Below are 26,643 nucleotides of genomic sequence, written 5' to 3'. Positions count from 1 at the left end.
ACTTATTTGCATTTGTTGGGTGTGTGAAGCACTTTGGAGTTGCATTACACTGCATGACAGATGCTGCACTAATAAAGTTTGATTGAAACTGTGATTGAATTACTTGTAAAGCGGTGGGTAGGACTCTGAAGAGCAGAGGGTTATAAATCACCATCATTATGCTGGGGAAGGCCCCCCCTGGAGCACCGCGGACCCCACCTTGGGACCCGAGTAATGATCTGCTCTGATTTATTCCCAGCCCTGGCGCGTCTATGGCAGACAGGTGGCGCTGGTTCGCCGGTGTTGATGGGTCGGCCAGTCGGGAGGAACAGAAGTTTGTTATGTGCTGTGTTTTTACGCAGGCGCAGATCACGCTGTTTGTCCAGTTCTCGCTGGTTGACTTTTACCTGTGAGGTAGACTAGTTTCGCTTCGCCGGTGGGAATAATCAGCAGCGACCGCCGCCGGGTCAAGTCCGGTCCAGAGGTGGTGAGACTTCCCTCCCCCCCCCCCCTCTCGGCCCCTTGTGACTCAGGGGTCCCCACTGCGGAGCGTCGGACGGGATTTCTCCGGGATTTTAGAGTCGGTGCGCAACAGCGAGCGAAGCAGGAGGCAGGTGCACGGGAGAGGACAGGACAGGAGGAGGAAGAGGAGGAGGGCTGCTTGTATTTCCGCGACTCCTGCCGTTCACATAGGGCTGGATGATTGGAAATCAACTGGTTGGCTGCTCGGTGGTCGATCTGTGGTAGTTTCATTAGTATGCGGCTGGAGTCCCCCCCTGCTGCCGACATCCAGCCCGAGGACTGATCGGCAGCCCTGAAGTCTCCTCCGTGCCTGCTGAGTGACTCCTCGCCCCGGGGAGGAGGAGGAGGTGGAGGTGGTGAAGGAGGCAGCAGTGACAGGACCCCGGCTGCAGTGACTGTTGTGCGGAGCAGTTTTCACGGACGCGGCGCGGACCTCCTCTCATCGTGGATCAAGAAGATGATGGGCTTTCTGCGCCGGACGTTCAGCCGCCGCTCCCTGAGCCGCTTCCAGCAGAGGGAGAGGGATGAGCGGGACGGTAAAGGAGGAGGAGGGGGAGCAGGAGGGGTATCCGGGAACCCCCTGCTCCTGGCCCACCAGCAGCAGGTCGTCCACGCTCCCGCCGTGGTCACCGGGGGGTCGTCGGTTCACATCCCGGCCGCTGGGACGGCGAGGACCACCATCACCTGTCGGGTCCTGCTGTTGGACGGCTCTGATGTCAATGTGGAATTGGCCGTGAGTGGCTCAAGTGGCAAGGCACATCAGTTGTGTATTCCCCCCACCTCCTTTGTCGTGTCTTTGTGGATCTTCCTGGGGGTCCAAGCAAAATAAATAAATAAATAAGAAACGCGAGGCAGCTTTCCTGTCCTGAAAATGAACGAGCCTGGAGTCAGAGCCGTTTGCAGGTCCAACGCCAGCCTCTTAAACGATCAGAGCACAGTAGTAGTTAGAGGACGTGTAAAACTGAGTACTTATTACAGCCTTTTACCACTCTGTTTGTCTAAAAGGCATGCAGGACAAATTAGGACCCGGGCAATTAGTCTTGCTGATTAATCCATGAGGGGGAGAGCAAGATTTTTTTTATATATATCTCCCCTCAGTTTAATTAACTGCCCAAATAAACGTGAAGACACTTTAATTTCTTTTCTGGCTCCTGGTGACTTCTATTGGATTTAGACTTCACAGGGGTCAAGGAAATGAGAAGCTCTGAGACCTCATGTTGGAATGTGGGGCATTGTTTTTGGCACTTTTAACTACACAATACAAAAAACATGACCACAGAATAACATTGTCGTTAGTTGTGCCCTCGGTTCAAACTGAAAACAGTGCGCTCTGCACTTCTTTGGATTTTGGCACAAACCCTTTTACCAAAGTTTCAGTGCCTGTAGTGTGTGTGTGCGTATCTGTGAGCACGTCTCTTCTTATACAGTGAGTGGTTGCAGCTCCAGATGGTGTTATGATCATCCGATTCATCGCATTGCTTCCCCATTCTGACTGTTGGGAACTAACTCAGACCTGAAGCTGCCCCCTCCTGTTTGCTCTTTTGCACGTCTTCCTTTCACTTTCTTTTCTCTCTATTTGCTTGTATCTGATCTTCCTCAAGCAATCTCCGCTTTCCCCCACCTCCCCTCCCCTGTGCCATTCTCCCTCCTAATCTCCTTTTACACTCCCTCTGCTGCCTGCTCCCTTGCTCATCATTTTACTCTTTCACACTCTGCCTCCTCACTCTTCTCCTGTTCTTTCCCTCCTGTGCATCCTCCACCTCCTTCTGTCTCTCTCCATCCATCACCTTCTTCTCCTTTCTCTCTATTCCCCGACTCCCTGATCTGATTTACCACTGTGGGGACTCTGTGTCACAGACGAGTGCTACGAGCTGTGCGAGGGGGTAGGTGGGATGATGAGCGAGCGTGTGGGCCCTTGTGTGCGTAAGTGGCTTCTCATAAGATGTTTTCATTTTCAAGGTTGCGTGTGTCAGCGAAGCTGTTGCGTGCGTGCGTCACCTCCGAAACGCTCGGCCATTGCATTGTGGCGTGGAGAGCCTTTCTCTCGTCCTGCAGCGAGATTACAGCTCCAACACAAAGCCGCCACTTCTGCCAAGGCATTACAGTTGAAAATGACACATGGCTCGACGAGCTGCCGGCTTAGTCACAGGTGTGTTGGAACAAGTTTGTTCATGTGCTCTTGTTGTTCCTACAAGTGCACTGAACGGGGCTGAAATTCAACTAATAAGGCCTTTCAGTGTGTCACCTGAAACTGAGCGTAGGCCCGGAGACAACAGGAAGAACGAGCTGTTCACCTCGCTGCGCGTGACTCTGCGAGGCGCGTGATTGCGCGTCCTCTTGATGGAGGTCACAATCAGCCCCTGTAAACGACGCACGCTGCAGAGAGAATGGGCAGGAGCGATTTCTTTCTGTCCCCAATCCTTTAATACCACTGATTTCCTCACTCATTCATACACCCACCAGGAAGTTTAGGCTGGTTATCAGGATCCAAAGTACAAGGCAGTCATCTTCCTACACACCCACTGTGTTTTATGTGGGTCAGACCAGGGTTAGGTCTTCATCAGGGGATGCTCGTAAAATGCTCTGATAAATTTAACGGCAAACGGCTGCAGTTTGTGCTTAAGTGCACCGACTCGTTGTCTTGGTTGTGTGTTTATAGGAAAGGCCTCAATAAGGGCCTTTCCCTGTGGGGCTTGTCCTTCTCATTTTGACCTGGACACACACACACACCCACTTACACGTCCAGTAAAAGTCATTTCTCCTCCCAATGTGATCACCAGGCCTCTTTCTAATTCACTTTTAAGCCTGTGCTAACAGGTTGACGCCCCCAACTCAATTTTAAAAGCTCAATCCATCCACCGTGGAAGATCCGCTCACCACGACAGGAGAGATAGTGTAAGAAATAACTAATTTCTCCTCCTGTGTTCTACTTTTGCTTTTCCCAGAGCAAGTCCAAAGGCCAGGACCTTTTCGACCAGATCATGTATCACATAGATTTGGTTGAGACAGACTACTTTGGATTGCAGTTCATGGACACGGATCAAGTTTCAGTGAGTAACAAGCTCTCACGTCCATCAATGTGGAAAGCAAGCTGATGAAAAACATTCTCACCTCTCTATTCTTTCTGTCACTCTCTCTCTTAGCACTGGTTGGATATGTCCAAGCTTATAAAGAAGCAGATCCGAGGTAAGCTCAGGTCGCCTCGGGCTGTTTTTCTAATTAGGACTATTTGCATGTGTGTAGGAAAATGTGCAGTGCGTTGTATGCGCATGTGGTAGCAGGTGAGTGGGGAGCAGGTGGAGCATTATCAAATGTTGACACAGTGATTACTATGTGCATTAGAAGCCGTAGCCTTGTTTGCTCACTGGCTTGTAACAGGGGGCCGAATGGTTCACGGGAGGTGGGGAGATGGATGTTGTACCTGTCGGCCGGTCGTTTATTCACAGGGTGGTAGGTCTGTAGCCTGAAAGTAACTCTGATCAATGTGGAAGGGAAGCAGGGAAGAAATATGAAAGTAGGTTAAAGTAAATTGGGAGATGAAAAGATTTCGGACCTCGTGGCAGTGATGGATGCAGCAGATGAAAAGTCGACGAGACTAAACGTATGAAATAAATTCTGAGAAATGTTATTTGATTGAATTATTCTCCGGCCTCGGCTCTTTCTGTCACACTCACATATCTTTTAATCTTTCTCTCAGACGGTCCGCCGTACAAGCTGTTCTTCAGGGTGAAGTTTTACTCTTCAGAGCCAAACAACCTGCGTGAGGAATTTACAAGGTAAAAATACACACACACACACACACACACACACACGGTTTTCTCTTGAGCCTGGTGTAAAGGTCCAAAGGGGACGTGGGGCTAATTACTTTGCTGCTATGGGCAGATTTAAATCAAGGACAGAGACTTGTTAAAACAAATTATGTGTCAGACATGAGGAGTGCCTTTGATACATCAATTGATTTATGTTGTCTTCAGGCGAGAGTCTCACTTGTTTGTTTTGCGGTTTTGTTCGCCAACAGGTATCTGTTTGTGTTGCAGCTTCGACAAGACATTCTATCTGACAAGTAAGTTTCATCGTCACAGTTTATGCACACAAATAATTCCAAATAAACCCAGGACGCGCACGCACACACACACACACACACACGCACACGACATATTAAGCACACCTCGTTAGTGTCAGGTTGGGATCCCCATGGCACGGATTCAACAAGGCCCTGGAAACATACCTCAGAGATTTTTGCTCCATATTGACATGATGGCATCACACATTCTGCAGATTTGATATAAAGCTCCTGTTCCACCACATCTCAAAGGTGCTCTGTTGGATTGAGATCTGGTGACTGATAATCTTTGTGACATGGTGTGTAATCCTGGTCGAACCAGAGGATGAGTACAGTGTTGTCAAAAAATGATGGATACGGTCAATGAGAATGAACCATTAATACAAAGCAGGATGGATCCATAATTTCATGTTGTTCACGCCAAATTCTGACCCAACCATCGGTCCGAACCTCGCAGCAGACTCATCGGACCAGGCCACACTTTTTGTGGGAGCCTGAAAAGGATTATAACCTCGGTTTTCTGATCTTAAGTGACAGAAATCACATCTGGTGCAGTCTTCTGTTGCTGTACGCCATCTGCTTCAAGGTTCGATGTGTTGTGCATTCAGAGATGCTCACCTGCATATCCTCTTAGTTATTGGAGTTACTGTTGCCTTCTAGTCAGCTCAAACTAGTCTCACCATTCTCCTCTGCTCTGAAAGTCACTGAAGTCACATTTCTTCCCCATTCTGATGCTCAGTTTGAACTTCAGCAGGTCTTTCCCTAAGTGCGCTGAGTTGCTGCCATGTGATTACTTGCAAGCAGTTTAACAGGTTTACCTACTAAGGCATTGTTTTCTTTACACAGGAACAGCTGAATATTTTGTGAATTCTTTCTTTATTGTAGAGAAGGTGAGAAAAACTGTTGCCACTCCTTTTTCGGTTAGCTCAGCTCATTGTTAAGTCACAAGTCATTTGTAGGCACTTCCTCTCCATTTATGAGGACATCCGGCTCTCATCAGCAGCATTAAAACTGGAGTAAACACACTCACCTGTAGCGGCACGCACACAGGTCACCTACACTGGAGTTTGGGAGACTTGTGCACAGTGGCATCGGCTTCTGAGTCACAAACACAGACCTGCCTGCACAAACACACACTTCAGACAGTGTGTTCCCCATCTCCCTCCTCCTGCCTCTATCTGGGCCATGGATCCCTGGAGTCCAGCTCTATTATACAGCTCAAGATCAAGAACAGCAGAGGGCTGCTTATTTTAGCAAAAGGGTTGCGCCTCTCCTCCTTGACATGTTCACACACACACAGCGTAGGGTATTCATCCACTTTTATGTCTCTCTGACACATGATAACGAGTACACATCGCACCATCGGCAGGACAGTGGTTTTGATTTCATGCAGTGTGTCACTCGCACTAAAAACCGCTCACCATCAGCATCTCTCTCTCTCTCCAGGTTGAAATGTCCGTATGACGTGGCTGTAGAGCTTGCGGCATTTTGTTTACAAAGTAAGTAGACTTTGGAACCTCACTCTCAGTGTTTATTTATACTCTTAAGCAGAGATTTATGTTCTCCAAGAACCTCATAAGTTATTCCTCATAGTGTTAACAGTTTTCCAAACCCTGGCGTAACCTGTTAGATTGATTTGGACTGAGTGCAAAGCCATTAATATCCATTTATTTCACTGTGATAGGAAAACTGCTATATATTTGTGGCATAATGCACTTGTGTTTACTTTGACATACATGATATGCATCAGCAGAAGCCCTGAGAACAGTACTACACTAAGCTCCGAATGATTTTAATAATAATAATAATGATGATGATGATGGATTGCATTTATATAGCGTTTTTCGAGACCCTCAAAGCGCTTTACAGTTCCACTATTCATTCACTCTCACATTCACACACTGGTGGAGGCAAGCTACAGTCGTAGCCACAGCTGCCCTGGGGCAGACTGACAGAGGCGCCTCTGGCCATCACCAGTAGGCGGTAGGTGAAGTGTCTTGCCCAAGGACGCAACAACCAAGACAGACAGAGCTGGTGATCGAACCGGCTTCCAAACCCCCTGAACGGTCGGCCCCATGGTTCAATGTGAGATTTTGTGGCTTCTCACATTAAATAAGTCTCTCCAGATGCCTGTCCTCTCATCTCAAATGCCAAAGCTTTTTTACAGAAGCTAATAACCTCAAATATTTCATGCTACACCTACACAAGGGCAAAGAGTGGTTGGAGCAGTTTGACCAAAATTACTGCGACTGTGTGCGACAAACTTGTGATTTTATTGCTTTTCAAACGGTCGCTTCAAAGACGGGGCTTAATCTATGACCACTCGTAGTCAGTCGCTGTCTTCAAAGCGACTGTGGTGCGTCTGGAGGACAATTAAACTGCAATAAGATGCAGTCACTCTGCTAAATTCAGTATATTCGAGTACATACAGTCATTTTGTGATAATGCATTGAAACAAAAATGGCAAAAGTCAATTTGCTGCAATCTGTTGTCGTCTAGTTCCACAAAAATTCACATTAAGTCCAACGAGAACCTCAAGAATGTGAAACAGCTCTCCCTCTGCCAATAGTGACGTCCCATTATTAAAAAGAAACTGAGCTCATCAGCTCAGAGTGACTCAGATTGATTGCAGCGTGTTTGTAATTTGGCTTTTTATAAATTAGACGTCTGTTAGTCAAAAGAGCTTGCAAAGAAAAGCGTCTGGACTTCTTTAAGTTGTTTGAAGACGTTTCACCTCTCATCCGAGAAGCTTCTTCAGTTCTAAGGTCTTCAAGCAACTTAAAGAAGTCCAGACGCTTTTCTTTGCAAGCTCTTTTGACTACGATGACCTGGATGACTGAGAACCTTCACAGACATAGACGTCTGTTACTTAATTAGGAATCGGTCTTAGTCAGACTACAATTGTTTGGAGACAGATTGCCTCCCACCTGTGCAGTCACCCTGCAATCTAAAGTGGTCTCCACACCTTCATGCAATTGATTACTGATAAGCCAAAAAAAAAAAAAAAAAAATCAGTGCGGTTACCAGGCAACCACTATTTTTTTTCTCTCATCACAATGAGGTTACCGTCCTAATTTTACCCTCATGGGAGCCAGCCAAGCTAAGTAAAGTCAGTTAATATTAGTGTTGATGAGCGCTCTCAAAAAAGACTAATCAGCAAACTGTGGAGTAATGTTTATGGAGTAATCCACAGTGTAACAGCACCACAGGCATACCAGGGTCATTTTAGGTAGGAATATTTGTATATGTTCATATGTTTGCATCTGTGCGTCATTACTTTGTAAAATAAATCAAAAAACTTTTTAAATTTGAATCAATTTGCAGGGTAATTAATAATATTATGGCACAATGTATATGCTTTTATATTTTGGTTTCTAATACTCCAAACTGGCAGGCGGCACATACGTCTGTTTAAAAATGAAAAGACTAAGAAGGCTATTAAAAATGGTGTTTAAATGCTAATAATTCCAAAATAAAATACTCAATATACACTTTTTATTGATAAAATAACCAAAATGTATAAATACTAACAGTTTAAAAGCTGTTGAGATAATTAAAACTATGTTGTCCAGCAGTTTGTATGTTCACAAATGCCAGGGTGGCACAACCATAAACATTTTATTTTGAAGTAATAGTAGTGAAAGTGATATTTAATTACACAGAGGACCCCTTGGACTCTATGTGGCTGTCTGAAAAGGCTTGTAGCTCTCTCTTAAACTGGATAAGAAACGTATCTCTTATGCAGGCTGGTGCACTTTCCAAGTCAGGTGGCACAACCAATGTAAAAATAAATGAATAAATCTTTATTTCTTTTAAAAATGGTGCTTTTGCTTCCAAATGCAAAAGTTAATATAGGTGTCCAAGCAACAGCCTATTTAAACTGAAAATGGTTCCAAAAGTCAGGCGGCAAAACCAGTAAGTCGAGTGCTGCAGCTGCAAGAAATGCCATGTAATTAAATGATTGATTTTATTTAAAGCTCTAAAATTAGATTTCTTATTAGTTATATTTAAAAGATGATACTTTATAGAATCAACTTGTGCAAGTCATGATCAGACTAAGTGATTTTAAACAGGAATGATGCACTTGGACACAAAAATATGCATTTCATGATCCAGAACCTCCAAAATTAAAGTCCCAAATTTTTGTAAGAGGGGAAAAAAACAGCTGCAGTGTGTTATGGGTGTTCAATGAAAATCAAACTAAAGGAAATTATCATCATAAATGAACTGGAACTGCTCAGAGGAGGCGATGGCTGTTGTGTTTGTGTGGCACATCCTGTCTACCACATCATGCCTGAGGCGTGTTGTCCTTGGCTCCATGACAAAAAAAACACGCAAATGTTTCTGAGGTGTCTGAGATTTTTTTTCTTGTAAATACTTTTGGTTTTCTTGGGTTTTGTTTTTTTTTCTTTGTTGTTATTGTTGTTGTTTTTTACTGGGATGGTCATACAATTAAGTGAAAGTCACACCTCTAATTTACTCGGTAATGGCAATAAAGCCAGTGTCTATATAAAGCTTACTAAAAAATGGTCACTGCAAAAATTTCTGGCACAACTTCACCTACTTCCAAGGTGCAATAATCACCTTGGAAGTAGTCACTACAAGCTACTGGCCAAACCAGACCAGCTGAGTCTGTAGCAATTTATTGTGTTGTTGCTTTCTATTGATTAAATAAAGCTTTGTTTGTAAGCGAAGGTCTGAATGCTGCTCACCTGATGTGCGTCTGTGCATGTGTACTTGAATTATCTGTATGCAGGCGAGCTGGGAGACTGCGACCCCTTGGAGCACTCTCCCGAACTGGTGTCGGAGTTTCGTTTCACTCCCAGACAGAGCGCGGCGATGGAGGCAGACATCTTCAACCAGTGGCTGACTCTTAGGTGAGGAGCCTGCTGTGTTTCTAGTCATCTTAAATTTGGGATCTTCTAAAACTAAAACCCAGGACACATAAACATTTTTTTTGCACCAGTTACCACAATACGTCTGCTGTGTCAAAGCAGCTTACTGGAGGGCGTCCAGTTGACCTGAGCTGGTTTCTCTCCTCGTCGGATGGAACAAGTGGGGCAAAAAGTTGAGCACTGAGCAGCAAAGGAAGTCATTCTGCTGCAGCCTTTCAGCACCAATGTTTTCACTGACCGGGTGTCTCATTTCACCGTCCCTCTGTGCTCTCCTCCTCGGCCGGGCTATCGCTGGTCTGCGTGAAGGATTATGGGATTAATTCCCGGAGGGTCTTGATTGATTCCGGGCAGTATTTAACCCAGCAGTGCACTGATTGCTCCCATCTCGGATTAGATTACATACGCGTACGCCGCGCTTCACTGGGCCGACTTAGCCACGCAAGGACAGACCGAGTTCACTGAGTCATGCCTACACACAAAGACTGAATCAGGATGCAGACAGACAGTTACTCACTGAGCGTCTCCCTCAGAACTAACACCAATCTCCAGCAGAGGTCACGCGGCAAGCGTCGATTTTGACGTTTTTTTCTTCTTTTTTCGACTGAGCTGCCAAATATAGTGGCCGGGGCTTCAGGTGATGGAGCGAGCAGTATTTTTGTTGTGAAAACTCACCGTGTTGTCTGCTTTTATTTCCTCAGGGGAAAAAGCCCTTCTCAAGCAGAGATTTCTTTTCTCAACAAATGCAAGTGGCTGGAACTTTACGGAGTAGATATGCACTTTGTCAAGGTGCGTGAGAGAGTTTTATTATCACCAGTGTTGTTTTTTGTGTGACACTGAAGTTCAGGTGTGTTAGAAATAAATGTGTGCTCGTTCGTCCGCAGGGCAAAGATGGAGGAGAATATGCACTGGGTCTCACTCCAACTGGCATCTTGGTTTATGAGGGCGTCAGCAAAATCGGGCTTTTCTTTTGGTAAGAGCACAACTCTCATCTTGTGTGTCCTGAAACGTGCTCATTTACATTTCTTATGTAAATGATTTTAACACAAAAATGTAAGAAAACACAAGCAGTGAATGTGAATGTAGGAACACCGTACATTTCCAAAATTCCTAACCTTACTGATACAATAATGAAAAAACAAAACTGTCGTCATAAGTAATAATTCTTGTGTCACTTATTTGTGTCACTTGTGTCATTGCAAATTTAGATTAGGAGAATTTGGTAGTTTAAACTCACCTGAGTGAAATAAGATGGTTTGAGGTGTCACCCTAGGCTCTGGAAATCCATGAAGGACCATTTGTTTGTTTTTTCAAATTGTCAGAGAGCAAATACCTAACAACTAAAAACAATCCAGTAATTGCTCACAGTGCTGTGCCCAAGTCTTGAGTCACTCCTCATTTCTCTGTGTTTGGATAGAAATGGGAAATATGTGCTGCTGTTTATTGAAACACTTGCAAACATCATCGGAAGTACAGTTTTCGAGGCAAAAACAGAGTCTGGACAATTCTGTTGCAGAATTATAGAAACGTCAGTGTTTGGTATGACCGATGGGGGGAGACGGGGGACAAAAGATGCCTAAAGATACCATTTAAAATTGGTCCTTCAGAATAAACCAGTGTTTTGACTCTGATGTTAAGACACAACACTGGTTCATTCCTTGAGTGAGGTGCTGCTGTTATGCTTGAATGACTCATAGGTCAGTGTTGAGTGGATTAGCAAATAACAGAAAAGCATTCCTCTGAAAATTGTCAGGAACAAGAACTGGACTGAAAATAAGTGAAGAAGAGGCCAATGTCCAAAGAAAACCCCTGAAAGACCTTCAGAAAGACCTGGAGAACTATTACTCACCACTGCTTTGGAAGCAAAATGTATATATATTAAAAAAAAGAGCTGACTCAAGACTTTTGCACAGAACTGTATGAAAATAATGAAACTGGAAAAGGGAATCTCACAAACAGCTGATGTTTTAATATGTAGCGACATGTTGAATGAATGTAACTGAAAAATAAACAGAAACAAGAGTTTGTTCACGAAAATTAATTATTTATCTCTTCTGGCAGGTAAAAAAAAAAAAAAGAAGCAGTACCTGTTTAAACTCTTACTTCTTCTGTCTGCTGCTATTCCTCTGCTAATTGAATTTGAGTTTCTTTTTTTTTTTTCGAACCACGTGTTTCTGGAGAGGCATGTGTCAACATTTACAACCTAGAGCCAATCAAAATGTGGCATAAGTGATAAAACATAAAGTGGGGCACAGGCTCAGCCTGGGTGGAGGGTGGGGACCGTGCAAACTTTGAAGGAAGGGCATGCCAGGAAAAAAGAGAGCTACTGAGAGCTGAGTATTTGTTCGCCAAGGGGCAGGACGAGGTATGGGAAGTGAAAAGAAATCCAAAATCACTCTGCGAGGAGCCGATGTTTCATACTGCGTGCTCTCGTCACCTGTCCCACTCAAACTGTTTGTCTCTTTGTGTGTTTGTCATTCATCCGTGCGTGTGTGTGTGTGTGTGTGTGTGTGTGTGTTGCACAGGCCCAAAATCACTCGGCTGGACTTCAAAAGGAGTCGACTCACGTTGGTGGTGGTGGAGGACGACGATCAGGTTTGTGTCTTCACGTTGCATGCCGTGCCCGCGCGCGGTCATCTCTCAGGCGACTAACAGGTTATTATGGTTATTCTCTGTTGTGAAGGGTCGGGAGCAGGAGCACACCTTCGTGTTCGAGCTGGCCAGCGCCAGGAGCTGCAAACACCTGTGGAAGTGTGCCGTGGAAAGTCACGCTTTCTTTCGCCTGCGCCAGCCAACGGCGGGCAGGGCCGGCCACAGTGACTTCACGCGACTCGGGTCCCGCTTCAGATTCAGGTAGAGAGCAGCGACGGCGTCTCGCCACATCTGAGCAGCGTCTAATTGACTTGCTGAAGGGGGATAATAGAAGCTGGCACTCGCAGGTAGTTGTGGCCAGCACTCGTTAGCAGCATATGTGGAATAATGTGTCACATAAAACAGAGCCTTTGTATCTATGGTTACAGGGTATCTATGGTTACACGGATCTGTTCCTATGGTGACTGAGATATTCCCTTTATATTGTTTGTTTTCTTGCAACTATTATCAGACATGGTCGAAGCAAATTCTCTCACTTGAAGGGCACTTCCTGTCATTTGTCGGAGCAGCTAAATCACAGCATTGTAAAAGCACTCTGTGGATTAAAAAAAACACTTGTGTAACAGGTGGTGGAAGTAAAAGCAGGAACACTGGAACTGTGTGTATTGCAGTCTGACATAACAATCATACTGGTGCCAACTTCTCTAACGAAAACTCTGTCTTCATTCAGAGTTTTTGTTAGAGAAGTTTTAAGATAAGTATGTTAGAAAGTTTGTCAGTTTAAAAGACTTTAGGCATACTGCAAAACCAACCCAAGGCTTTCTAAAGCCAAAGTCGTTCACGCTTTTCATTTATTAAATACAAAACTGAAGCAGAAAGTCCCACGAACAAGCAGTCAAGCGAGTCTCTGTAAACGCAGCACTGTGCATAAAAACAACTCTAAATTCTAAACAATTGATGAAAACTTTTGGAAAATTCACACCAAAAGGAATAATCATCTAGAAACTCCATTTAAGTCTCCTCTGATGAACTCCATGAATTCGGTCAGACTGCAGCTCAGTGGCACTTTGACATTAGTGTCGATGCTTTTAGTAATAATCATTTCCACTCTTCACCCGCATCTGCTGTGTGTTTGTCTCAGTGGGAAAACAGAGTACCAGGCCACTCACGGAGGCAGACTGAGGAGGGCCAGCACATTCGAGAGAAGGCCGAGCAGACGCTACCCGTCCCGCACACAGTCGCTGGGCAAAAGTGAGTTTTATCTGCTCATACAAAAGACGACCGAGTATCAGCGCCTGATTTGTGTTTTATGTGGCTGCGAGCGTTGTTATGAAGGCTCTGCGCTGTTTTAGTTCAGCGTGTTTTCGGCTTTAAAATGTAAAAATTGCTGCAGAGAGTAACTGTTGAACATATTGTTTTATTTTTCAGAGGAAAGGAAAAGTGGACCCCCCCGCCCCTTTTTCTTTTTCTTTTTTTTTTCAAGGGCTGTTCTTTTAAAAAAATGTCCAATGCTAAGTGATAATTTGACAAGTTCAATAGACTTAAAAGCAGCCCTGGTTTCTTTTCTAAAGAAAGTGCTGAGAAACTCTAGGTTGTTAGATTTAAGCGTCACCTTTTTTACTTTGTCAAAGGCACCTGCTGTACTCTTCACTCCTCCATAATTCCCACCTTCTGTGAGCTGCAGAGGCTTCAAAGGTCCAGCAGCCTGCAGCTCACTTTAATCTATCCCACATAAATGATCAAATGCACACTGCAAACTGTATTTACCTTGAGACTAGAGCTGGGCGATATGAGATTTTTTCATATCACGATATGTTTTTTTCATTTCAGGCGATAACGATATCTATCACGATATAAGCCAAATAACTATATTTGTAAGATTTAAATGTGCCGTTGCTCACAAGTAAAATGTGAAATAATCAGCAGCTTGTTTTTATTTAAATATTTATTTCCCATAATAAGTTCAACAGGGTAGATGTACTTAAGGAACATGAGACTTTTTCAGATAAATAAAGGCAAATATTGCAAACTACACAAAAGGCAGCCGCTAAAGCGTTTAAGTTTCAAAACAGAACAAACAAAAACAGACTAAATTGTCAATTCCACTTAGAAACAAAATATTAATTCTAAAAATAAATCTTAGTTTGTTTTACAGAAGAACAGACAAAACTAACTTTTGTCAGTATCAAATAAACTGAGAACTAAAAGGAAATTCTCAATCTCTCCTTGTTGTATAGCTTAGCTTTTCAAACAGTTTTAACAGTTACTTTAGTCTGACAAAAGCCGAATGACGAATTAGCGCTTCCAGTCAGAGACTGAGGCTACGTCCACACGTACACGGGTGTTTTTGAAAACGGAGATTTTCCGTTTTCGTTTTAAAAAATAATCCCGTCCACACATAAAGGCGGAAATGAAGGAAAACGCTGCTATGAACATGGGGTGGCTGTAGCTCAGGTTGCAGAGCAGGTCAGCCACTAATCAGAAGGTCGGTGGTTCGACGGCTCTTCCGTTCGACAATCTCTCCGGCATTGGAACCGTCATCTGTTTTCTCTTCGGTCACGCTCGGTAGATTTTTCTAGTCGGCACACTCATTTCCTCCATTACGCGCTGGCTCCATTACCCAGGGCAGCTGTGGCTACAACCGTAGCTTGCCTCCACCAGTGTATGAATGTGAGAGTGAATGAATAGTGGCATTGTAAAGCGCTTTGGGTGCCTTGAAAAGCGCTATATAAATCCAATCCATTATTATTATTATTATTATTATTACCCACTGCCTGCTTCCCAAACAAACACACGTGCGGCTTGGCACTTGTGCTGTACGTAACAAGTCACGCGACGTGACGCTGCGGCTGTGATTGGTTCGGCTCTGCGCTACTTAGTTTGGATTGGCTGACCTTTTTTTTTAATTTTTTTTTTATTTTAAGAGGACAAGAGCGGCGAAGTCTATCGCGATAGCTTAATTTCTCTATCGAGTAAAAGTTATATCGCGATACATATCGTTATCGTTCTATCGCCCAGCTCTACTTGAGACTGTCAGTATTGACGTCCAAACACCTTTTATGTATTGGATTTGGATTCGTCACGCAGCCCCGGAATACGAATGAACCGAGAGTTGAGTGTTGGTAATAGCTCAGCATTGGAGTAATAACATGTCTGCAGAGAGTCTGGACTGAACGGCACAGTTAGACCAGAGAGGGCATTTGAAAAAGTGCACACAGACTCGCAGATAAACTGCAGAGCTGCTTTTGACTTCTGTATTTTTCTGCTCTAATTGACCTTGTGTCTCTCTCTCCGTCAGTTGCGATTTCTCCAGCCAAGCCTCCACACATCAGGTGAAACAGACATAAATAATGCACGCATGCACTTTCAGATTATTGCATTCATTCCTCCTCCTCTAACCTTGACCTTAATCCACCTAATGGCCTGGCTAATCTTAACACAGAAACAGCCCTTTGTAAAAGAGAAGTTGTTGCTTTTGAGAGGGTTTGCTTGTGCAGTGCACTCGAAAGTAATATATATGCACCTGCTTTAAAAATAAGTTATGATACACATCTGATATCACTGCTTTTTCCTCCACAGCTCTCACGCCAGCCCCAATCCAAGTCTGCATCAGGTAAGCGACCTCAGTTAACCCACTTTTCAAAATGTAACACAAGCAGCAGAGAGCGGTGTGCTTTATCCCAGTAGCGACGCTTAATTTGAGCATCTCTTCGATCCTCTCCAGTACCAACACAACATTCCCATTGGTCACGAGCCCTGGCATCCACCCCACCCCACGCTCACTTCCTCAGTTTACCTGCAGCCCTCCAGTCATACATCACCTCACAGGTAAGAGACAAAGGACAGGATTGTTAAAGAGCTTCAGGATGTGTCCACATGCTCTGTTTTTCATCACATTTCATGTCCCTCTTACACCTCATATGTCTGTTTGTCTTCCCATGTGTCTCGTCTGCCTCCATCCGTGTGTGCGTCCCTTCATCAACCGTTCAGGCCTTCCTTTGAGGCTGAGAGTCCGGTGTCCATCGTTCCCCCCGTCCCGGAGCGAAAGAGCAGCATCGCCAAAGGATCCGTGGCTGTGGTTAACAGGGATAAGGTCATGACCGAACTTTGACCTCCCTCTTAACCCAGGAATCTATTTCAAAACTCACAGGCACAGACTGGCAACACCCAAAGAGAGACGCTCCGGTGACGGAGCTGTCTCCGTTCATCCTCATGAAATGTCCCACGTCTTCATCCATTTGTCACGTCATCTCATGTGTTTCAGTGTCTGCATACTAGACAAAAAGCAAAAAAAACACACACCCCCATCAAGTGCAAAGGACTTTATCAAGCAGGATGGAGGTTTATAATGTTCAAGGGGGTCACGTGGAGGGAGAGCTGTGCAAAGACATCGGGTAAGGGGACTGGGTGGGTGAATGTTGAAGTTATTTATTGTGGTTACGGAGCGGTGACACAGATCACGAAGGCGATCGAGGTAAAGAGCCTCAACACCTCTGACCGTTACAGTTTACTCATTCTGCGAGTCATAGCTCAGTTTATATCATCACATCCTTTTAGACACAGGTTGCCTTCATCTTAATAATAAAGCTGCAATCACAGGCTGAGAGTCCACTCAAAACACTCAGATTTTTTTCCGTATTATTTCCCTGTGATGTCATTGAGAGTGGATGTTCCTGCCTGCTGGTGAAACCTCCCGATTGGTGGGGGCCATTGCAGGTTGTGCACAAATGATTGGGGAAATAATACAGAGTGAAACGGATAAGTACGATTTTTGCAGGAAAAGAGTTTGCTCATGCTAATTTACTGATGTTTAAATAAATAAATTATTATTATTCTTTTTTTAATTGATTGCTTGAAAAACATAAGATTAGAGAGAGATGAGCTAAACAGCCTTATTCCAACAGGATAAACTGAGGAGCCAGTCCAGCATAAGGTCCAGCATAAGATACATAAGGGTTATTTTCAACTCTAAGTGATGCAAAGCTACAGTAGTAAAATCAAAGAATAACATTATGAAGCTGGAAATGGGCATAATTGCTCCTCTGTAAAGATAAAACAAGAATGTGGTGCATTTTAAAGTCTCTTTGAGGATACTTTCAAATAATGTTCAAAGCATCTTCTAGAAAAATCAAGATTGTGCCTGAAAATTTAGTTTATTTTCATATGAAAATAATCACGTGCTTAGTTTTCTGTGCACTCACAGGGACGTTCAAACAAGAAGTTCTTGAAGGTAACTTTAGGTGCTGTACTAGGTGGCAATTTGCTAAAATATAAATAAACTAAAGGCCAAAAAACAAGCTAAGAATTGTTGAAATAAGATGATATATTTTAATTTTGTTGCACTTTAATATTGTTATTATTTAATTATGGCTCTAAATGCCCAGTCGACGTAGCTCTTATACTTCTCAAACACTCTGTTCTTTCCATTCAAACATTCAGCATCATATTTAAGGATAAATACAAAGATAGGACCGGGTGTGACACGTTTGTGCCTTGCTTTGCTTGTGGATGTTTTATGTGATTACGGTTGCTCAAATCTCTAATCTGCCTTTAAGAGTGCTTTTGTGTTTGTTTCTTTGTTCGTTTGCAGTAAATCGTGTGGCATCTAAATTATTTAAACTCACTTTTGAAATAAAGTGTTGTGAGTGCTGAATAAAGTGATTCTGAACAGGTGGAAGGGGTCCAGTCCTGCACTTAGTGAATGCCGGGTTAGGGATTAAGCTGCTTTGTGTATAATTTATGGTTTTCAGTGTGAACTTAGAAACATGAAGCTGAATCTTGCATTTGTGGTGTTGTGCTTTCAGAGTGAATGGTTTTTTTTGTTTTTGTTTTTTGAATAAACATTATATTAATGTTACATCAGGTTATGGATTTGCTAAATTAACCAAGTGTTTACAGAAGATGTGGCCGGTGTGTTGCTGTTCTAGTGTGTCGCCTTTTACTTTCGATGTTTACTCCAATCACATTATGCCTTTAGGACTGTTGCCGTATTGCTTCTGAAATAAAGGGTTTATGAGTGAAATGCAGAAATTGCAAAGCCCATTCCTTCATTGTCTTACACCAGAGGTGTCAAACATAAGGCCCGGGATCAGAATCGGCCCGCAAACGAATTCAGTCTGGCCCACTGGATGGCTTTGGAAAATGTAATAAGAGCGTAAATTTTAGACTTTTAACTGTATTTTTTATAAGCTTTACAGCTTTTCCCACTGATAAATACCTCCACATGGTTCTTTGTACTTTACTAATGAAGTAACACAAATGATTCAATAACAGATTTAACAGAAATTACATGTAATTTTACACACATTTTAGGTCCAAAGCAGTGTTTCTTTACCATGTAGAAAAGCAAATGCACTGTTGAAATTGCACTTCTGGTTTTGTGTTACTCAGTCAGCTCAGCATCCACACAGGAAGGGTTACATTGCTGTGAAAAACTCACATCACGAGCTTGGATTTATTACACGATAATTACTTATTTGCGGTACTTACACTTTTTGTCATATTTAAGTGGGATTTTGTTTGGGGGGGGGTTGTTTGTGTTTTGATTGCATGTGTCATCTTCAGTTTCCCGCTGAGTGGGCTCGCTTCAGATCATCAGTTTAGCGTCGAGGAGAACGAGAACTCGTATTCTGGCAAGATCCATCACCGCCACCGTCGGCACACACACAGCCAGGACATGCTCTGCCACACACACACCAAGAACAGTGAGTACTGTCAGCCTGAGGCTGGGCTGCACAAATCTGTGGTGTGTCTAGACGCCACGCTGATGCTTCTTTTCATGCTCGGTGCCGCCTGTTTGTCCGCTCTTTTTGTTTTTGAGGTTCACTTTGAGGACTTTGAGATGTAATGTTTCCACTACAACGTGACGTAGTTTGATTTCAACTTTGTAAAAACAGATTTAAAGATGCACGTGATATGACTGATATACCTTTACCTTTATACTGACTGTGTTGTTTCAAAGCTGGATGATCCGAAATAAAGAATATGGTCCCACTGTCACTAAGTGCTTGCTCACAGGGTTTTTTCTCTGTATTAATTCACCATAATCTTCCCAGGAGTGGATGTTCCTGCAAAAATTTACCCCAAGGTCCAATGCTCAGACAAGTACAAAAAAATCCAAAGAGCTACATCTCAGACTCTACAGGCCTCAGTTAGCATGTTAAATATTTAAGTTCATGACAGCAAGTCTACAAGACTCCTGGAATAACGTCCTTTGGACACACGAGACCAAAGTGGAGATATTTGGTGAAAACACTTTGAACTTACTCCTCAGTGGTGAAGGAGGGATGATTCTGGTTGCTTTTAAATGTGTCTAAAGCAGTTTTAAATTGGGTTTCTGCTTTTGAGAACATAATTCAGTTGCCTTTTGCTGTAGTGAGCTAGGATACAAGTAAAGTAAACGTGGTTAAACACTGCTAATTTTTCTTGTGTTTGCACTCTTCATTTAAGTGCAGTTGTTTAAGGGCATTGTTTGTAAGTCGAGAAGCATCTGCAAACACATTAATATGGATTTAAAGTATCTCACGGTTCTCAAACTTGCTTTGACCTGCCAACTTTCAAACACCAAAAAGCCCCCACCCAGCCAAAATTGCTGTTAATCATTTATAATATCATCAAATTCTGGTGAAATTAAAGACAGTCAAACTCTTTTTTTTTTTTTTTTTTTTTTTTTGATTCACCTTTTATTGTTTATTTTATTTTCACTTACTGAATACGGGACAGACTTGACTGGGGGAAAGAAGGGGAGAAAGAAAGAGGGAAAGAGAAACAGCTGAGAAGAGGGACGGGGGAGAAGGGCAAAAGACAAAAACCAACAGAACGGGCAGAGAAAAAAAAAGACAGTCAAACTCTTGTGCCAGCGTAAATTGAATTATAAACCTTTTTAGATTATAGTCATTTTCCATCCCTGCTTTGTCAAACCGTCTGTGGTGTCTTTACAGTAAAAACGTGACTTGTTTGTTTTTTCTCATTACAATTTGTCTCAATCAGAACGTCAAGCGCCCCCCTTCCCTGCAGATGAGTTTGACATCTCTCAGTCGCTGCTCAAGGCTTTGGAGTCTGAAAGCGATTCTCCTCCCTGGCCTTCGCTGCACATCAACATCGACAACAAGGTCAGTCACGTTTCCCACACGATGTTTACTCACTGAGATTTAGTCTCCTCACCTCTCCTTGTTCTCCCGGCAGGGAGAGGAGAAGCAGCTGTCTGAAAAGTCTCTGCACCCTCCTGCTTCCCCAGCCATGCTCCCCGACCACCTCAAATGTAACATCCTCAAGGCCCAGATGGAGGCAGCCTTCAGAGTGAGTACCAAATAACGCTCTCCTTTGGCTATTTGACCTACATCCTGTGCACTTGGCGGTGTCACTAACAGCATATCTATCCATTTCTTCTCCACAATAAAGAAAGAAGCCCCAACAACACCCAGAGGGAAGAGCTCAACTGAGACCCTGAATGAGAGGCCAGTAGCTCATCCGCTCTTTAACATGTTTAGACCTCTTTCTGAAAACACAACTTACCCTCCTGAGTAACTGCTCTCATTTCCAGGTATCAGAGCTCCTCCCAAGACTCGGCGGCATCCAGTCTGACAGCAGAAAAGACACCCCACAGGCAAGATCACAACCTGACGCCAGAGAGGCTCCAGCCCAAAGCCAACCCGAGCACCAACCGCAGAAAACGGCTGGTCCGGCAGTTCAGCTTGTGAGTACAGATCGCCTGCTGTGAGTGGAAAATGAACACTCCACAGAGTACTTGAAGCAGCAGCCGTGCTATCTCTGCTCTTTGATAGTGACATCTTGTTCAGAGCGATCTGTAGGTCGTGTAAGCCACTTATAGTCTCTCCATTTGTTGCTTATCAGTAACCACGAAGATGAAGATAATCTCCCTGAAGCACTCGCAGCCATCTCCTCCCAAAGTACAGCAAAGTCGGGCTCTAGCAGCTCATTGGACAGACAGATACAGCCGTCAATCTACCCACAGGTAACACACATCTTCACACATGCGCATACACACACTTTAAAAACCCTTTAAAACGGGTCTTGGTGTAGTACACTATGCTCCACTTATGGGGGGATTATTTCCACACCTCTCTGCATTATCTGTAATTGTGTGTGTCTGTCTGTCTGTGTGGTGTGTGTGTGTGTGTGTGTGTGTGTCTACACTGATGTGTATTGCAGGGGGATAATATGCCAGCACTGGAGCTGGGTAGTCCATGCTGTCCCTCTCCTTCGCCCTCCCCTCATCTCTCCCCTTCTTACTACCGTAGCTCCATTCCTCACCTGGTTCCTTACCTTACTGCCCATAACGACAGGTAAACGCACCTCCTCGCTCTTATCTCTTGGACACTTTTATACAGCGCTGGTTTGCTCAAGTGCTGTATTGAAGCCTCAGGCTCTTGTTTGACGCTTGCACATGAAAAACAATCCCCTGTTTCAGTTAGTAGCTGATGCTAAACCGTGAGGCCAAAGTGAACAACCGTGTGACGCAGACAGGAGGATTTTCAGAGTGAGATTTGGGAAAACTGGCTAATATTGAAAATCTTATTTCCAGCATGTCAAAGCAGTAAACAAGAGCTGTCCGAGACTGCGTACCTCCACCAGTGCTGAAATGACCCTCCACACCATGCATGAATTGAGCCCCTGGATCCAAAAGAATGTCTGGATCCAGACTAGTTTTTGATATTATCTTGAAAATATCAAGACAATATCTCACTATTTTTCCTGCTACAGTATGATTACAGTTATCCTCAGAAGTTTACATCCACTCATCACGAGAATGGATGTCATGATAATTTGGGGCTTTTAATTTCTTTGAGCTGTTGTTTTTCCAAAGTGGAATGAGCATACGGCATACAGCACAAGTTTGAATTTATTATTTTCTCTAATCCACACAGACTTACTTAAATCTTGTAATAAGCGGTGCCGACGGTTCAACAATGTCTTTCAACTTCACAAGGCCAAGACCTTTTAACTTGTCCTTATTGCTCGTGATTGACTGCAACTGGTAGTTTCATTGATTTATTGGATGGCACTCATTAGACTAATACTCAGAACAACTCAGTAAGAATCTGAGGAGAAGAATGGTAGATTTAAAGAAGTTGTGAAGGTCTCTTGGAGCCATTTCTAAAAAACTGCAGATTTCAGGATCATTGGTTCAAACAGCTGTACACAAGAACAAGTTATTCGGATGCGTCTCCATTTTGCAAAGGTCTGGAATAAGTGGTGTTAGCAGTAGCTATTCCCCTGCCAGTGGTACCATCGTGAAGTGGATGGAATAATGAAGAAGGTGGACTACCTCCAAAACTTTTACCTCAAACCAACAGCTAGACAGTTTGAACACGGTTGTTTGTTCCAACAGGACAATGATCCCAAACACACATCAAAACTAGTTTGGAATGGATAAAGCAGGCCAACATTAAGCGTCTGGTACGGCGTTCCCAAAGTCCTGACCTCAACCCGATTGAATATTCGCGGACTAGATCTGTTCCAGGAAATGAACTCTATGGATTCTGCCAAGAAGAGTGATTAAATATCGAGCTGGAATTATGCCAGGAGCTTGTTGAGGCTGCCAAAAATGTCCGGTCGAGATGCAACTTGCTAAATGGAAATTTAACCAAATATTAGTGGGTACATTTGAGCCTCTATGTATACTGTGGACTCTGTGTAGATTAAGAAAATCCAAAAGCAAATTTAAACTTGTGCATCCAATTCCCCAAATATGCTGTACAATCATTGCACCCTGGAAAACAAACAGTTCTAAGAAACCATTAAAAGCCCCGAATTACAGTGACATCACAAAAGACAAACACACACACAAAATCACCCACATATTTATTTATCAGGGTGTAAATTGCAACCTTAAACCAATAATAAGCAAATGACACTGATTTATTTTTTTTAACAGCTGCAGCAGAAGCTGAGCGTAACGAACAATATCTGCATTTCAGTCAATGAAGTTTGAGATGGCCCCTTCAGTACAGCTTAAAAAATAAACACGTGCACCCTAGAACTGAAAACGAGCCTCCACTGGTTAAGTTAACTTTTGGGGCAGTTCACTTTCGTGCTACTTTAATCTTCTACATTTATTTGGCAGCCGGGCTGCTTTGACCACTTTATAAAACATAATGCAGTGTAATAAAATCACATCAGCGATTCCAAAACCAATAAGATGATTTGATTTGATGGAAATAGCTGCTCATTTCTTTAGGATGTGACAGAGAAGCTTGAAGGCTGAGCTACACATTCAGTAAAAACTCACTTAAGTCTAATTTTCTGACTTCATCTGTTTGCCCATATATACAAATTCCATAATAAACAGCAACATGGCGAGACAGCCAGCATCACACTCTTCTCCAAAGTCCACGTTACTCAGGGTATGTTACGCTCTAAGCAGTCCCACCATGGACTCAAGCAAGTAGGAACTATAATTGCTTTTCACGGGGTGCTACAATAATCAACTTAAAAGTTACACATAAAATTATAAAGAGCTAATTAAATAATCAATCACATAATAAACTCAATTACGCAACGACATTAAATAATATTGCACAACTTAATATGCACCGCAAATTAATATAACCTAGAAAAATTAAATTAGAAGTGCAGTAACTAATCACACTGGAGACAAAAAGTTGATAAACTATAATGAGAAGTCCCATCAGAAGCAGTCGCAGCCTCTGGCTTCACTGAAAGTCACATGACTTGTGGCGACGTTAGCCTTTTATGAACGTGCTGATTAGACATTTAGCTCATTAGTCATTCCCTGCAGCCTTTAGATGACATGAAGTTCATGTTATCTAACACGATTTACACCCACTGGCCACTTTGTTGGGTACACCTTTTCTTCTGCACATTAACAAAATATCTAATCAGCCAATCACGTGGCAGCATTTGGACATGTTAAAGATGACCTCTTGAAGTTCAAACCGAGCCCCCAAATGGAGAAGAAGTGACTTAGAAGGTGGCATGGTTGTTGGTAACAGGCTGGTCTGAGTGTTCCAGTAACTGCAGATCTTCTGGGAGTTTCCCACACAGTCATCTCTATGATTTAAAGAGTGAAAAAGAGGAAATTCTCTGGGTGAAAACGTCCTGCTGATAGAAGTCAAAGGAGAATGGCCAGACTGCTTTTAGCTGTGGGAAGGAAACAGTTACTCAAATAACCACATGTTCCAACCAAGAAAAGCATCTCTGAAAACGCAACACCTCGAACTTTGAAGCAGTTGGGCTACAGCGGCAGAAGACTACACCAGGTTCCACTCAGCTAAGAACAGGAAAGTGAGGCTCCTGTTCACACAGGCTCAAATAGAAGATTGAAAAAATGTTGCTGGTCTATTTCTGACAACAGCATGAAAACATTCACATCATTGGTATCTGTGCATCATTTAAACACCACAGCCTGAAGATTGTTGCTACTGTGTCTGTCCGCTTCCAGCACGATAGCGCACCACAGCTCAAATCATCTCAAACCGGTTTCTTAAACATGACGATGAGTTTGCTGCACTTGAATGACCTCCACAATCACTAGATCTCAGTTCAGTAGAGCAGCTTTTTAATGTGATGGAACGGGATAATCACGTCATGGATGCAAAGCTGGCAAATCTGCAGAAATAGTGCAATGCTATCATGTCATGTGGGCCTAAAAATCTCTGAGGAATGTTTCCAGCATCTTGTTGTTCTGTGCCATGAAGAATTAAAGCAGCTCTGAAGGTAGAAAACTGGTGCTAGCAAGGTGTACCTAACAAAGCATCAGATGAGTGTAAGATCTGTGTATGACCAGCTTAAATTGCCAGACAACTTCTTATCCTGTAGCTGCTGTTCTTTGTCTTTGTAACGCAGACTTTGTGTTGTTTCTGTCATAGTTACTGTTGTAAAATGTTTTGTTTTTTTTAATTTTCTGTTATGAAAATTATATTTCACCTTGTTGCAGAAACAAAAGTTCAAGTTTAGAGCTGTTAAATCGTATGTTCGTGTCTGCAGCGGAGAAGAAATTAGGGTGGACAGAGAGAAGATCCTGAGAGCGCTCCTGATGACAGAGCTCTGAGACCTCGACCCTTCAGACGGAAGCTAAGAAGTCCCAAAGTCACTGGTGTCAGTCAGCATTTGTATACTTGCATTGCACATTTAGCAGTTATAAATCTATATTTGCATAAAGGCGGTTGTTATATTTGCTTAACTGTTATTTTAGAAAGAAGGCTCTTTGTAATAACTGAACTGAACCTGTACAAAAAAGTGAAATGGAAACAAGTGGATTCACTCACATGCATTACAGACGAGCTACAGACTGTATTCCTGGTGCTGCCTGCATGATTAATGTTTCCCTAAACGATTATCGGATTTTGCTTTGGACTTCTGTTTATGTGTGAGTTCAATCCTCATTGTCTTCATCGCTGATGCCTAAACTGTGTTTCAGACAGCGACTGTTGAAGCTTTGATCTCCATGTAAAAAGCACCCCTGAAATGAAAGTCACTCACTTTCAAATCAGTTTGTTCAAAATGTAAATACTCATTGATATCCTGAGAACAGAGCAGGCGTTGTAAATGCTTACCTCAGTACTGTAATTCCTATATCAGATATCCATTTTTTTACACGCAAAAAAACATCAGCAGCGTCTGTGGTTTTAAAGAAAATCCTGAACAGTGTGAGTTGAAAGTGAAAACTGAATATATCGACACCTCAGTCTCCGTGTGCCCACCAGGAGGCGCCAAAGCTCCTGTGGCAGCAGCCTTGATCTTGTGTTACAGGTGTTCATGAAAAACCTCTCTTGCGTCCCTTTGCTGTGTTTTTAACATGCAGCTCAAAACCAAATCTGGCCTCAGAGGTCAGACCCTTGGAAATATTTAATTACTGCGCAAAAAACAAAAACTTCACTTCAGCCCTTCTTTGTCACATTCCGAGGCAGCACATGATCTGCACCTGTACTGTATGTTGCTGATTGAGTTTTCCTACCTTGGACTGGATCTCAATAAAGGCCACATCATCGGTTTGACAACTCTGCAGCAGCATCTTTGTTTCTTTTCTTCCTTCCTGACATGGGAATGTGGCTCGGCCTCGCCCTGCCTGCCGGTTTGTTAGGTATGTGCCTCTCACCCTCCCTGCGACGGAACAAAAGATGTGTGCTGTGCGGGACTTTAGAGAGGTATCTGCCAGTGCGGTGAGTCAGCCTGTTAATTGTACCTCTGTTTTGTGTTAGATAATTCATCTTCAAGGTGAGATGCAGCACAGCAGAAAGAGGGAGGGAGAGAAGAACTGCTTCGAAGTGAATCTGCTGTAAATGATTCAGTTTTTTAAAAATGGGGGAAGCCTGCGCAGACTTCGGCATTTGGCCCTCCCACTGGTTTTGAAACAACTGCAAAATCGTCCTTCATAATTTCTCAGCTCAACCTGCATTACAAGCTTAAATTCGTTGTGGAATTTGTTTTTCTCACAAAGCTGCACAGTAGCAGAGGAGGGGCGAGCAAACACCGCAGTTATGGTGACCACAACAAATGGGATCTTCTGCTTTTCTGGGAATTGATATTTGAGAAATTAACAGGCACAGGAACAGTTAAAGGAACAGAGGTGTTTCTACCATTTTTTTAAATGGGCTCAGTCTTTTAAGATTG

General features: G+C 43.2%; 1 protein-coding gene across 1 annotated transcript; it reads left to right on the top strand.

The window, feature by feature from the left end:
* The first annotated feature begins 165 nt into the window (after positions 1 to 165).
* On the top strand, positions 166 to 26,002 carry epb41l4b (erythrocyte membrane protein band 4.1 like 4B). Its single transcript, XM_082552218.1, has 23 exons — positions 166 to 1,234; positions 3,447 to 3,551; positions 3,645 to 3,687; positions 4,199 to 4,277; positions 4,520 to 4,564; positions 6,011 to 6,063; positions 9,321 to 9,441; positions 10,158 to 10,245; positions 10,341 to 10,429; positions 11,982 to 12,051; positions 12,140 to 12,309; positions 13,190 to 13,299; positions 15,347 to 15,380; positions 15,628 to 15,661; positions 15,773 to 15,876; positions 18,613 to 18,752; positions 20,038 to 20,159; positions 20,233 to 20,346; positions 20,449 to 20,504; positions 20,591 to 20,743; positions 20,902 to 21,022; positions 21,220 to 21,353; positions 25,018 to 26,002. The coding sequence occupies exons 1-23, from the start codon at positions 959 to 961 to the stop codon at positions 25,079 to 25,081; spliced, it is 2,325 nt and encodes a 774-aa protein (XP_082408344.1). The 5' UTR covers positions 166 to 958; the 3' UTR covers positions 25,082 to 26,002.
* Positions 26,003 to 26,643: the final 641 nt, after the last annotated feature.

This window comes from Aulonocara stuartgranti, assembly GCF_965226115.1.
Source record: "Aulonocara stuartgranti genome assembly, chromosome: 11".
In the NCBI taxonomy this organism is placed as follows: domain Eukaryota; kingdom Metazoa; phylum Chordata; class Actinopteri; order Cichliformes; family Cichlidae; genus Aulonocara; species Aulonocara stuartgranti.
This window is presented reverse-complemented; position numbering and strand designations above follow the sequence as displayed.

Bases quoted from the DNA above. Each gene is read 5' to 3' on its own strand.
- epb41l4b (XM_082552218.1), top strand. From the start codon at position 959: ATGATGGGCTTTCTGCGCCGGACGTTCAGCCGCCGCTCCCTGAGCCGC. The intron at 3,688-4,198 runs GTAAGCTCAGGT...TCTTTCTCTCAG, and splicing joins TATAAAGAAGCAGATCCGAG to ACGGTCCGCCGTACAAGCTG. The intron at 20,744-20,901 runs GTGAGTACAGAT...GTTGCTTATCAG, and splicing joins CTGGTCCGGCAGTTCAGCTT to TAACCACGAAGATGAAGATA.